The 13,794-nt window shown below is 37.3% G+C and overlaps 1 protein-coding gene across 1 annotated transcript in view; it reads left to right on the forward strand.

Moving 5' to 3' along the window:
- Positions 1-4,027: 4,027 nt before the first annotated feature.
- The window catches only part of LOC133987272 (nidogen-1-like), a 39,305-nt gene continuing 29,538 nt past the window's right edge, over positions 4,028-13,794 (forward strand). The window contains exon 1 of the mRNA XM_062426583.1: positions 4,028-4,237. Coding sequence (XP_062282567.1) covers positions 4,028-4,237 — 210 coding nt within the window. The remainder of the gene's footprint in view (positions 4,238-13,794) is intronic.

The following is a 13,794-nucleotide window of genomic DNA, read 5'->3' on the forward strand; positions in this document are numbered from 1 at the left end:
CTCCCTTTCCCTCCTTCCTTCCTCCCTCCTTCCTTCCTTCCCTCCTTCCTTCCTTCCTCCCTTCCTTTCCTTCTTTCCTCCCTACTTTCCTTCCTTCTTCCTCCCTTCCTTCTTTCCTCTGTCCTTCTTTCCTCCTTCCTTCCTCCCTCCTTTCCTCCCTTCCTTCCTTGACTCGAGGACAACAGTAGGGTTAATAAACAGAAAGATCAGTTCTGTAGTGAATGCATCATCAGAGTCGCCTCCATCCTCTCAGACTGGAGCAGATCTGATTCAGTCAATGAGGAGTATCGGCTCTGATATCAGTCTAACCCTAATATAAACATCCCCCTCTTCCTCCTCCTCCTCCTCCTCCTCCTCCTCTTCCTCCTCTTCGTCTCGCTGCGGTTCTTCTCGGCTGTTACGTAACAGGCGGGTTGTTAGATAACTGAGGATGCTGTGCAGCTCCATCTTTACTCTCAGCTCTGCGAGATTTCAAAGACTTCTAACCATGTTTTATAGGAAGTAGAAACTCAATATCCTCTTTTAGTATCCTCATGTGATGCTACTTCATACATCTCAGAGGTACTTGTACTTTACTGTAGTACGGTTTGAGGTACTTGTACTTTACTATAGTACAGTTTGAGGTACTTGTACTTTACTGTAGTACAGTTTGAGGTATTTGTACTTTACTGTAGTATAGTTTGAGGTACTTGTACTTTACTGTAGTACAGTTTGAGGTACTTGTACTTTACTGTAGTACAGTTTGAGGTACTTGTACTTTACTGTAGTATTTCCATGTGATGCTACTTTCTACATCTCAGAGGGAAATATTGTACTTTCTACTCCACTACATTTATTTGACAGCTTTAGTTACTTTTCAGATGCAGATTTGACACAATGGATAATATAACAAGCTTTATAAATACAACACATTGTTAAAGATGAAACCAGAAAGCAGTGTGTAGTCGGCTCACATTTCAGATGTCTATGAGTTGTTAACAGCTCCACCAAATACTGATTTTTCCCTCTAAACTTCTCACATGCTTTCATTTCAATAAATCTTTTTCTTTAAGGGATAAGAATATTTTCCTATGACCAGTAATCGTGGTTATGATATGAACATTTTGTGCCCACACAGTCTGCAACACTTTTGGTTCAGAGTTGTTTATTTATAACCTGAGCTGTGATTAAGAAGCTAAGACGTGTGTTGTGTTACGCACAGAACACCAAACCTCCTCCTCCGATATTTCTACATTTATCTATCAACCAATGAAGCTTCATTTGAATAGCATGTTTTGTACAGGTTAGTGTAATTCAAAGTGTTTTACCGATGACTGAAACGCCGATAATAAGACAGAACAAATTAAACAGTAGAACAATTTGAGAAATAGAGAAAAATAAAAATAATATTATTTAAAACCAAATTGGAAAGCAGGAATAAAACATTTAAAGTGATTAACCTTTGTGTCGTCCTCCCGGGTAAAATTGACCCCGTCTGTTTTGACTGTTCCTTCTTTCCTCCCTTCCTTCCTTCCTTCTGTCCTTCCTCCCTCCCTCCCTCCTTCTCTCTTTCTTTCCTTCCTCTCTTTCCTCCCTTCCTTCTGTCCTTCCTTCCTTCCTTCCTCCCTCCTTCTCTCTTTCTTTCCTTCCTCTCTTTCCTCCCTTCCTTCTGTCCTTCCTTCCTTCCTCCCTCCTTCTCTCTTTCTTTCTTTCCTCCCGTCCTTCTGTCCTTCCTCCTTCCTTCCCTCCTTCCTTCCCTCCTTCCTTCCTCCCTCCTTTCCTTCCTTCTTCCTCCCTCCTTTCCTTCCTTCTTACTCCCTCCTTTCCTTCCTTCTTACTCCCTTCCACCCTTATATATACATATACACCCATATATACACATATATACACACATTATACACAGCAGCAGCAGCAGAGGAAATATTCAGATCCTTATAAATATCCCAGCAGCAGTAGACGAGGAGCTGCTGTTAGAGACCAATGAGTCAAACTCTCAGAACAACAATGAAGACTCTTTAAGTTAAGAGAGACACAAACATTATGATTTTTCAACCTGCTGATTTTTGAGAAGTGGATGAAAAGAAGGAAAAAGAAGCAGTTCAAACTCTTTAACAAAGGATAACCAACATAAACTAACACATAAAGAATATATAAGTCATACTGAGCAGAGGACAGCAAGATAAAGATATCATTCACAACAAGATGAGAACAAGTTGGATCCATGAAGGGACTGAACAATCTAATAGAGTTACATTTATGAACCAATTAAGATGAAGATGAAAATGAGGTAGAAATGATATGAAAACAGCAAGAAAACAAACAGTAAAGAAAGTGGAAACAGGAAAGGAAAAGAAGAAGAAAGAGGAAATGAAAGATTATGGAAGAAAAAAAACTGGAGGGAACGTCCTGCAGTTACCGTCTCTCTCCACTAGATGGCGATGACGTTGAGCTAAAAACATCTAACTGTGAATGAACTGAAGAAAGTCTGAGAAACAAACTTCCTGTTTATTTAACTTTATTTATTCTACTAATGAAAATGCTGTTTTTAAATAGAAACATTAAATTTCACTTTAACTAAGGTAACTTTTCTCCCTGAACAAACAAATGTCGTCAAGTGTTCCTAATATCACTAATAACTCCTGATAGTTACACTTATATCATATAAACATATAATAATGTTTAAATAAATGAAAGACATTATGCTTTGATGTCTGCAGACCTGAGGAGGACAAGCTGCCGTCTGTTTACATGTAAGTTTGTTAGTTTTTGACTTTATATTTCACCTTGTACGCTTCAACATGTTGCCTCCATGAAATAGCATAAAAACATGAATAAATAAAATAAAATAATAACTTCACATGAAAAAAACAGTAACTATAAATAAATAAATAAATAAATAATAATGATAATAATAATAATAATAATAATAATAATAATATAGAATATAATATATACAAAACTGTTGGTAAACTTGAAAAATTAGACATTCAGTCTGGTTTTATTTCCAAATTAAGAATAAAAAAATAAAAAATTCTACAATTAAAAACACAATGAAACGTTTTGATATGAAGCAGAAAATCATAATAATTATATCGTCTTTTAATGTCGTTTCTAAAAACTACAGACTTCTGTTTGAACACCACTGGAACATCAATCAATCAATCAATCAATCAATCAATCAGTCAGTTGAGTTAACTTTATATAACTTGTATAGCACGTGTCACACAGGTTAGTTCAGTATAAAAATGTTCACAGATGACTGAAAAGTTTCTTTTAAGACAAAACAAATGTAAACAATAAAGGAATTTGAGACTAATGCACGTGCTCTGTTTGTTCTGTTTGTTTACTTATAAACTGACAGTTCAGACACATTCAGATCTCCAGAACTTCTAAATAAAATGAAAAAAAAACCCCATCTTCAGCACTTTAATTAACACTTTGTTTCACGTCATGGTTCAGTTTTATTGTGTTTTAGTGTATGAAATGTTTAAAAAATGGTGAAAAAGTAGTTCACATATGAGAGGCTGGAAATAGAGACATTTGGCATTTTTGCTTTAAAAATGCACACAGACACATACAGATCTCCAGATTTTCAAATCCCCCCCCCCCCCCTCCCCCCCAACATCTTCAGCTCTTTAATTAACAGTTTAATTAAATACAACACATTGTTAAAGTTTTTCATAGATTTCTCTATGAACGGACTTCTTTTCGGAGCCAGTGGAGTCGCCCCCTGGTGGCCATTAAAGATACTGCAGGTTACACATCAGCTTCGCTTTTCATACCGGATGTTACCTGCTTGACTTCACCCCTTACCTGTACTGCTTTTATTTTGAAAATCTGTCACCGGATGTGGCGTGGCTGTTACTTAAACCCTCCCGCTGCTCTTCCATCCATTCATATTCATCCGTGTTCCCCCTTCACTCTTTACCGGCTGCTGGTGCTGCTCTCTGCCCGCCGCCCTCACCTCTTCTCCGGCTCTGTGCGCTGCAGAGCCCCGCTGGTCTGACCGTGCGCGTGCGTGTTTGTGTGGAGCCTGATCAGGGAGAAGATGTCCTGCAGTTGGCTGAGTTTCTGGTGCTGCTGCTGGCTGAGCCTCAGTATTTGGACCTGGAGGACCAAGGCTCTGGAGCTGCAGCAGCTGGTCCAGTATGGAGAAGAAGCCGGGGACCAGCAGCTGCCTCCCGGCTCCGACTCCACCGCTGAGCTGCTCCTCACCGGCTCCATGTACCTCTTCAGTGAGACTGTGGATAAAGTTTATGTGAGTACAACATCCTGCAAGAAGGGTGAATTTATTTAAACATCAGGTTCATTCATTAAAGTTTAATAAATGCTCAGAAATCAAGTGTTAACAGAGGGGCAGAAAAGTGTGATTTTAACTTGTAAAAGCATCTAAAAACTTCCTTCAGAGGACAAACATGAAATAAAACTGATTTTTTTTAAAAAATAACAAACTTAAAAAGATTAAAATTCAAGTTATATTTGCAGTGAGTTCATCTAAATCTGCAACTATTGATTGATCATTTTCTCAGTTAATCACTCAATCCATTATAAAATGTCAAAAATCAGAAGCTAATTAATTATCTATATATTAGTGTGTCCTAAACTAAACTTTAACTAGTTTAAAAGTTTGATCTTACATTGCCAAAACTTTTTTTTCTTTGTTTAATGACATGAGACAGAAAAACCATCATAGTCATGTATTTTATTATGTTGATTATTCTAAAGTTTCTGAAGCAGTTGTAAAACACAGAGGATCAATCTCTTCATTTTTAACCTTTAAAATTCCTTCAAATTTCTCATATATGAGGTTAAAAATGAAATTTCGAAGAGTTTAAATGACTCTAAGGTGTAAAATAACTCAGATTTTTAAACGTAAAACCACGAAATAATGCTGAAACTCATCAATCTGCTCTGAAACATTCATGATTTAAGGTTTCTTCCCATCAGGAACATTAAATTAACTTGTGTTTAATTCATTAGTTGATGTGTTTTTATAGATTTAGGGATGTTTTAAGAAAGGTTGGGGAAATATAGACTATTGATATCGTGATATTAGACTAAATATTGTCTTATATTTTGGATATCGTGATGCAATATTATCGCAATATCGATATTTAGGTATTTGGTTGTAAATATCGTCCAATCTCAGTTTAACACATTTGTAAGTTTTTGCTGTTAATTATTATTTATTGATTCTTTCGGCTAGACTGATCCATCTGATAAGTTAATTACTCTTTTCAATGCGATCTTCACTTTCAATCACTTTGTTTTCTATCTCTGTTTGTTTGTTTGTTGACACCTGATAAGATTTTTTTACTGATTACTTACAAACTGACTCTTCAGACACATTCAGATTTCAAGATTTTCTAAATAAATTGACAAAAAACCATCTTCAGCACTTTAATTAACACTTTGTTTCACATCATGGTTCAGTTTTATTGTTTTTTAGTGTATGAAATGTTAAAAAAAATGGTAAAAGTAGTCGGAAATTGCAGCAAATGATCAAATATGAGAGGCTGGAAATACAGATATTTGGCATTTTTGCTTTTGAAATAGTTTGATGTGATTATTCCAATTATCAGAATAGCTGCAAATTCACTTTCTGATACATTTTCTTTGCATTTAAAATGTTTCATCAGTGAGTTTGATTGAGCGATGTGATTGATAATTGATATATTTGCTTCAGTGTTTGAGCTCTTTGTTTTCTCTGTGTTCTCTTTTCAATGAGATCTTCACTTTCAATCACTTTGTTTTCTCTCTCTGTTTGTTTGTTGACACCTGATAAGCTTTTCTATTGGATCTTAATGACTTCAGGACTTTGTATCACTGTTTTGTAACATGTGTGTGTGGAGCTACTGGTGAAGTGTGTGCGTGTGTGTGCTTGTGTAATTACTAGTGGAGTGTGTGTGTGCATGTCTTTCTATCTTTGTGGGAACCACTTTCAGTTATTAACCAGCACTGTGAGGACATTTTGGCTCCTAAAAACTTCAAAGGGCAGCGTGAGGCTTCAGACTTGGTTTTAAAGTGAAGGTTAGAGTTGGGTTTAGGTATTTAGTCCTGATGGTAAAGTTTAGGGTAAGGGGCTCAGGAGTGCAGTATGTGTATGAGGGTCCTCACAAGGATATAAAGACAAGCGTGTGTGTGTGTGTGTGTAACAGTTGGAGGTGTCGGACTCTCTGTGAATATGTGGAGCTGCTGGAATGTGAGTCAATTAAAAGCCAACACAGATAAGCCTTTCATCAGCGGGCGGACGCACACACACACACACACACACACACACACACACACACACACACACACACACACACACACACACACACACACACACACACACACACATTCCTCGGGTCATGTGACAGATAATCCAGATTGGGGTGTTTACACTCTGATGAAACTCATCGACTCCTGATTCCAGCAGGTTGAACTTCACTCGTTTTATTGATTAATCGATCGGTTTAAAACGCGACGTCTTTAATTATCCACGACCCAAAGATCTTCAGTTTAGTGTCAGATAGTCACATTTAAGAAGCTGGAATCAGAGAGTTATGACTCAAAATATTTAGTTGATTATCAGAATAGTTGTTTAATTTCATGATTGGCATTATTGATGAGTTGGAGGCAAAGTAACCCATCAGACTGAATGAATGAAGTACAAATCATCAATCATCCTGTATCATGCTCTGCTGCATTGGACAAAAAGTTAACGGATTTCTTGTATAAGTCCTGAAAACATAATATTACTGACTTTATGATAGAAAAACTGAGTCAATCATTGTTTTTAACGAGTAATTCTGGTCTCAATCTCTAAATTCAGGCCCTCCAATCAGTGTGTTGGTGCTCATTTTGGAAATGATTGCCCCTTTTAATAAGATTTGAAGACTTCTTATAGTAGCTTTGATGTCTGCTGTGTGGGCATTGATTGTCACTTAACTTTATATTCAGTTAATGAATATATCAATTAGTTAGTGAACGTAAAATTAATCTGCAACTAATTTTATAATCTGAGAATCACTTTAGTAATTTATAAAAGCAAAAAAGGCAAAAAAATGCTGGTTTTTAATTAAGATAATCAGTTGCAGCCCTAGTTGGATGTTGTCCTGTTGCACTATAAACTCTTTGTAATGACAAAGACTTTGTAATGTTACAGTAATTCAAATTCAAACTCAGTATGATTTCTGGCCAAGTGTTAGATGAGAAAATGGATCATTTAAGCAGAAATGCAAAATCTTGACTTTTTAGCTCCTCAAATGTGAGAATTTGAAGCTTTTTTGTGTCATAGATGACAGTAAACTGCACATCTGAATGTTAGTGGGACCAAATAATACGTCTGAAGACACATGTTTTAGCTTAAAAGAAATTATAACAGTGATTTTTATTTATTTTCTTACATTTTACAGACAAAAGAATTCAATCATTTGGCGATAATGTAAATAATTGTTGGTTCCAGCCCTAAAAATGACTGTTTACTATTAAGCCTGTCAAGCCTGAACCATCAAATAGAGAAAAGAGTTTATTGCCTTATTGCATTATTTAAATAACATATTGAATCCAACATGTTTAAGCCATTAAAGGTCCCGCATAGAGCTCATATCAGCCACAACATGAAATACAATAAAATGACATTTGACAGATTTACAGATAAGACCTTTTATACCTGCTGTGTCTACTACTATTGAAGTTTTATTTGAATGTTTTTCTTACCTTCACTTTTTCTGAACTGGTAAAAAATATCCAAGTCTCGAAATTGTGTCTCACTGATTGACAGCGTTGAAATAAAAAGCCCCCTGGTGGTTTATGTGTGCATTACATGTATCTGATGGTATACATCTCTCTAAAACTCTTGGATCACATATGATTCACTTGGTGTTTCGGGGTTAATCTCTTGTATTAGGACTAAAAAAAGGAACCAGATCAACCCACTAAATAAAACTGATGCTGTTTAAAGTGAGAAATATATTTTCTTGTCGCTTTTTGAATCATCGGCTCAGAATTTGCTGAGTCTTCTCGACACCTTGATACGTTTTCCTTATTCTCTGTTTCAGTCACTTCACCATTTGTCTTTCCCCCCTCCCCCGCCAACCTTCCCCCCCATTAAATCAACACACTTCAGACCACACAGATCACTTAAAATGTCTCTACAGGAAGTTGTCGGGACATCGTGAATGTCGTCTACATGATGATTCACGTTATTTCAGACGCTGCGGGCAGAACTAGTGTAAATGTGAGCAGACATCTCGTTAAGTTTGTTGTTGTTGTTGTTGGAGGATAAACGAGTGAAACCCTGCAGTCGTGTTCACATACAGGACAGGAAACACACGGCTCATGTATGTTCTGTTAGTTTTACCTCACACACAGAGAAACAGGCACAGTTTAACCCTCCTGTTGTTTTACGGTTGACTGGTGAACTTTTGACTGTTTATCACCCAGTTCTGTGTTCGACTTTTTTAGTCCAACTTCATTCCAACTTATTACAAAAGGTTTTACACATATTGTTGGAAATCATGATTAATAGGCCTCATTTAAATGAAACTGTACCTTCATTGTTGAGTTAACGCCTGTTGTCTTTGGGTCAGTTTGGACTCGGGTTAAATGTGAGGATTTGTTATATTTGGTGTTGGACTGTTGGCTTTTATATAACAAATGACAAAGAAAATACTCATTAGATACTAGTGAAGTTATTATACCTAGTAATACTTTTTATGATACCTTCCCCTTGAGGACAATATGGTCAACGGGCTTCATTTAAATGAAATTATACCTCATTTTTAAGTTAATGCCAGTTGTCCTCCTAGGTCAAAATTGACCCGAGGACCATAGGGAAGGTTTAGATGAACTCAGAGAAACCTTCCTGAATAAAAACAAACAAAATCCAACTGAAGCAACAATAAGACACCAGAGGCTTTAATGTGAACAGTAATGTTTCATACTGCAGCTCAGTGGACGTAAGAAACGAGTCAATGATTTGGCTTCTTTTTCTATTCATTGAATCAAGAATCGGTTTTGAATCGAGAATTGAAATAAAGTAGGCTGTAGTGAACATTTCATCCTGTAGGGGGCACTTACACTGAAACATATGACTGAATACTGTTAATAGATTCCTCCAAAAAAGATGATTTATCGAGTACGATTACGACACTTTGACTCTCTGTCTTTATCAGGCGGTTTAGATTTTCTTGTTTTTGTTGTATTCTGAGTTCATTTTATTTTTTATCAGGAATCATTAAAAAAAAACATGAATCTCACACGAGGAGAAGAAGAAAAGTGTTGAACCAGATTTAGCTACGAGCTGATGTCCATCAACAACTACATCCTCTAAATTAATTAATAATTTGTCATTTATTGGTAATTACTTGATGAAGACGTGTTTAAAGTATCATGATTAAGATTTGTAAATATTATTGGTTCATATTCAGTGTCCAAGGATTCTTTGTCCTTTAGACCAATTTTCATCTAAAGTTACACCAGGGGACGGGGGGTAGGGGGGGTGTTTGACTCTGAGCCTCCTCTGCTTGGTTTTCCCGCGGTGTGAAGCTCTAATTGGTCGCTGGGAGTCTATAAAGGACCTGCCCCCTCTTTAAAGACTCCTCCAACCCCCCTTACACCTTCCCCCACCCCCAAAACTGCCTGACATCCTGTTGCTCTGTGACTCCTCAGTAATTATCAAACACTACAAGCTCTTTTCTTTCACTTAAACCAACATCAGGACTGAAAATGCTGCAGATTCGGCTGTATAGTGACACTTCCTGGCTTGGCTCCAGTTCCCCCCCCCCAAGTTTTCGGTCGGTCCTCAACAGGAAGCCAGAGAGTGTCCTCGCTGAGCTGGCACATCTGGAATGTATAGACACGAGACATCTGTCCTCCAAAAAACCAGATGGCAGCGCTCAGGGTGTTTCCTCCCCTCCGCTGTTCTCACACTGATAATGATGATCTCAGGGGTCCGACATGTGTGATGTCAGCGGCGTCCTGGCAAGTTTCCACCAGGGGGGGTTGTGGAGGGGGGGGGGGGGTACATGTGATCTCACTCAGACAGTACATGCATTATTACATGTTGAACGAAGTCTTTAACTGCTGAAAGAATCACAAGTATGCAGCAGAGAAGGAGTCTGTAGACATGTCGAAGAGTCCGCCTACCACCAGTTATAGAATAGTTTAATTCAATGAAATTCAACTTTGAGACACTCTAAATCAACTGACAGAAGAAAGACAGGTAGATAGATAGATAGATAGATAGATAGATAGATAGATAGATAGATAGATAGATAGATAGATAGATAGATAGATAGATAGATAGATAGATAGATAGATAGATAGATAGATAGATAGTCGTCACTGTATTGATCCCAATGGGGAAATTCAGGTTTCCAGCAGCTAAATATAAGCATAAAAGTAATAAACCAACAAACAGACAGAATAAAAAGAGGTGTAAGAGTAAAACTAAAGCCAATAGTCTATAGAGTTGATTATGAATTATTTCCAAATAACACCGACCCCTTTTTTTTAGATTAGTCATTCAATAGATCCCCATTTACATAACAAACAACACATTTATAATAATTGAAATTCAACTTTGAGATACTATAAAGGAGCTGCAACGATTACTCCATTAATCAACTGACAGAAGATTTATAGTCAGACTATTTTGATGACTTTTGTTACTGATATTACAGATACAGATTACTGAATGAATTCTTGAAGTAGTTTAGTTTATTTCGGTCATTAAACGGTCAATATATCCTTGTTTTCTTCATCTGTCTTAGAAAACAGTGACAAACCAAACGAGGAAAAAGCAGTTTCTAACCGCATTTGGTTATAACATCGACCCCTTTTTACAGTCTTTTGAATAGATTCAAATGTACATAACAAACACAACACATTGGTTACATACATAATGCACATAAGAGTCCATCAACATATCACAAATTCTCTTTTGTTAAATTTCAGTAGAGCTGAATACACTGCAGAGCTCTTGTCTTTAACCTGGATTTACAGCATGTTGATTAGAGCTGCAACAATTAGCAGAATAATTGATCTACAAACACTAATTGGCAACATTTTTAGTATTTTTTTCAATGCAAAAACGCCAAAAAATTAGCTGGTTCTTGATGAAAGTAATGATTAGTTGCTGCCCTGGTTGGATATTGTCTATAAGCTCAGACCTTGTAACATTATTGTAATGGCAATAAAAGTTTTTTGCCTTTATTTGACAGGGAAACAGGGTGAGAGAGAGGAATGACATGGAGCAAAGGTCTCTTGCCGGAATCAAACCAGGGACGCTGTATAATGACGATAAAATTAACTCAAATTCAAACTCAGTGTGCTTTCTGGCCAAGTCTTGATCATTTCTTTGAATGGCTCCAGCTTCTCAGATGTGCGAATTTGAAGCTTTTATGCATCATAAACGACAGTGAACTGAACATCTTTTGGATTTTGGACAAAACAAGACTGAAGACTGATCTTTGAGCTTTAAGGAATTTATAACACAGATTTTTCTCTATATATCTTTCTGACCAAGCATTAGATGAGAAAATGTATTATTCACTGTTTTATTGTTTAATTTATATTTGAGTTTATGTGCTGGAAACAGTAACGTCCTTCTCTGCTGGTTGCCTGGCAACTGCTCAGAGCCAAGAAATAGTCGAGGACATAACCTTCAATGAAACTTCAGTTTTGGAACTGATTAACCAAACGATGTAATGTGTTAATCAGTGACTTTTAGATGTGTTTTCTTACCTTTGGATGAGGCGGTCTTTATGCTAAACTAAGCGGTCGCTGCCGGAAGCTTCATCTTTAACACACAGATATGAGAGAAGAGTCAATCTGAACGATCTAACGATCTGAAAGTTTCTTTGAGTGTTTGCTGCTGTTTTCATGAGGATCAGAAGGAAAAGGCTGCAACTAATAATTATTTTCATTATCAATTAATCTTCCATTTATTCTCTTGATAACGGAGTAATTGTTTCATCTGATAAACAATGAAACTAAAACCCCAAAGCAGCAAATTCTCATCTTTTTAAGAACCTGAAACCTGGAAATTTTGGGCATTTTTGCTTGAAAAAATGACTTAAATTATTAATCAATTATCATTATGTTCGCAGATTAATTTTCTTTTCTATTGACTCATCGATTAATCGACTAATCGTTGCAGCCGTAAATGTCAGTGGTGTCTAAAAAAGAAGGTTTTGCAGGAGTTTTGTAGTGATTGGAGGCTGATAGTAAAAAACTTTGTGATAAACAACTGAAACTAAAAACCCAAAGCAGCAAATTCTCACCTTTTAAGAGCCTGTAACCTGGAATTTTTGGCATTTTTGCTCAAAGACTTTTAATCAATTATCAAGATAGTAGCAGATTAATTTTCTGTCTTTTTACCAATCGATTAAATGTTAGTGGTGTTTATGTGTGTTTAGCTGATGATGAAAAAAGTGAGTATTTTTTGATTGTTTGCGGTTTGGCTGAAGTCAAAGCTCCACCTGAGCCTGTTAGCAGCTTCTGTCCCTTTTGTTGGATGTTTGTTAATGTCGTTAACCGTCGGCTCAGACAAAAGATCTGCTGTCTGCTCCAGTGTCTTCAGCTCTGCAGGCGTCTTTCTCTAAAGTCAGATACCTGCTGGGAGACCCTGGCCTTTCACCCACATGCTGCTGTCATTCATGCATTTCTGTGGAGGAAGTGTCTGCGGGGCGCGGGGTGGGGGGGGGTTGGGGGGTCGAAAGCTCCCCTGAAGGTCCCACGTCTGCTCCAGGTTCTTACAAAGGCAGTCATGCAAGACAGCTTTCCTCTTTGGCTCTTCTTTCGTCGCCTCTCTCATCTTCCTGCATCATCTCAGGCTCACTGAGAGATTTCTTTCATCCGTCTTCAGACTGCTGACACGCTGACCTTTGAACTCTCTGCTGCTGGTTGCTTGTTAAGATTTATGATCTACCTGCTTCTCCTCGGTCGGATGGTGGTGGATCCTTTTCTCCCTGTTTAGAGTTGGATCATGTTATATATGTGTTTTAAACTCAGCTTCAGGTCATGAAGGCAGTGCTGTGGGAACAGTTTGTCAAATATTACCGACCATTTGTCACAAACTGCAGCCTTTAAAGACAAATGTGAAGCTTGTTTTTGGCCGTAAACTGTAATTTTACCTTTTGAATGCAGTCAAATGCTGCATTTTTTCCTGTTCTGTGTTCACACGTCACAGTTTTCTTTCAATCATATCCCCTGTGTTGCTTTGTGTGTATATTCTTATCAGTTTTACTTCACTGGTTTTAATTATTTCAATGATTTCTGTGTAAAAACTACAATACCCATGAGCCTTGGCTGTCGTAGCCATGGAGCCAGAGGTCAGTCTGAGGCACGAATCAGAGCGATATAGAATTAAAAACACGTCGTTGTTGCATTTGTCTAAATTTGACTAATAATTTCCAACATTTTCTAATGTTTAAGGATGTTTGGCTCTGACATTTCTGTTTCAGACAAATCAAACTTGTTATTTTAGGTGGATTATTGAAGGAGACATCACAGTTTTGGGAGTTAAAATGAGACGACTGTCTGTCTCAGGTTAGCTTCAACAGATTAAAAACATTCAGTGAAAAGTGAAGTTTGATTTGCAGTCTATCTGATAGACGTCGTCACCTGATCCTTTGGAGGTTTTAGTCGTTGAACAGCTGTTTTTTCTCTCTGCCTGGTTGACAGACAGCAGAGAGCACACAGAGAGATAAGAGCTCTCTTAGATATACAGTTTATGTCTGCAGCTGCTGATACGTTCAAGGCCTGAGACAAACATCGGTACCATCTCACACCGGATGGAAGATAAACGTCCTGCTGTCCTTCAGCAGC

Source organism: Scomber scombrus, chromosome 2, assembly GCF_963691925.1.
Source record: "Scomber scombrus chromosome 2, fScoSco1.1, whole genome shotgun sequence".
In the NCBI taxonomy this organism is placed as follows: Eukaryota; Metazoa; Chordata; class Actinopteri; order Scombriformes; family Scombridae; genus Scomber; species Scomber scombrus.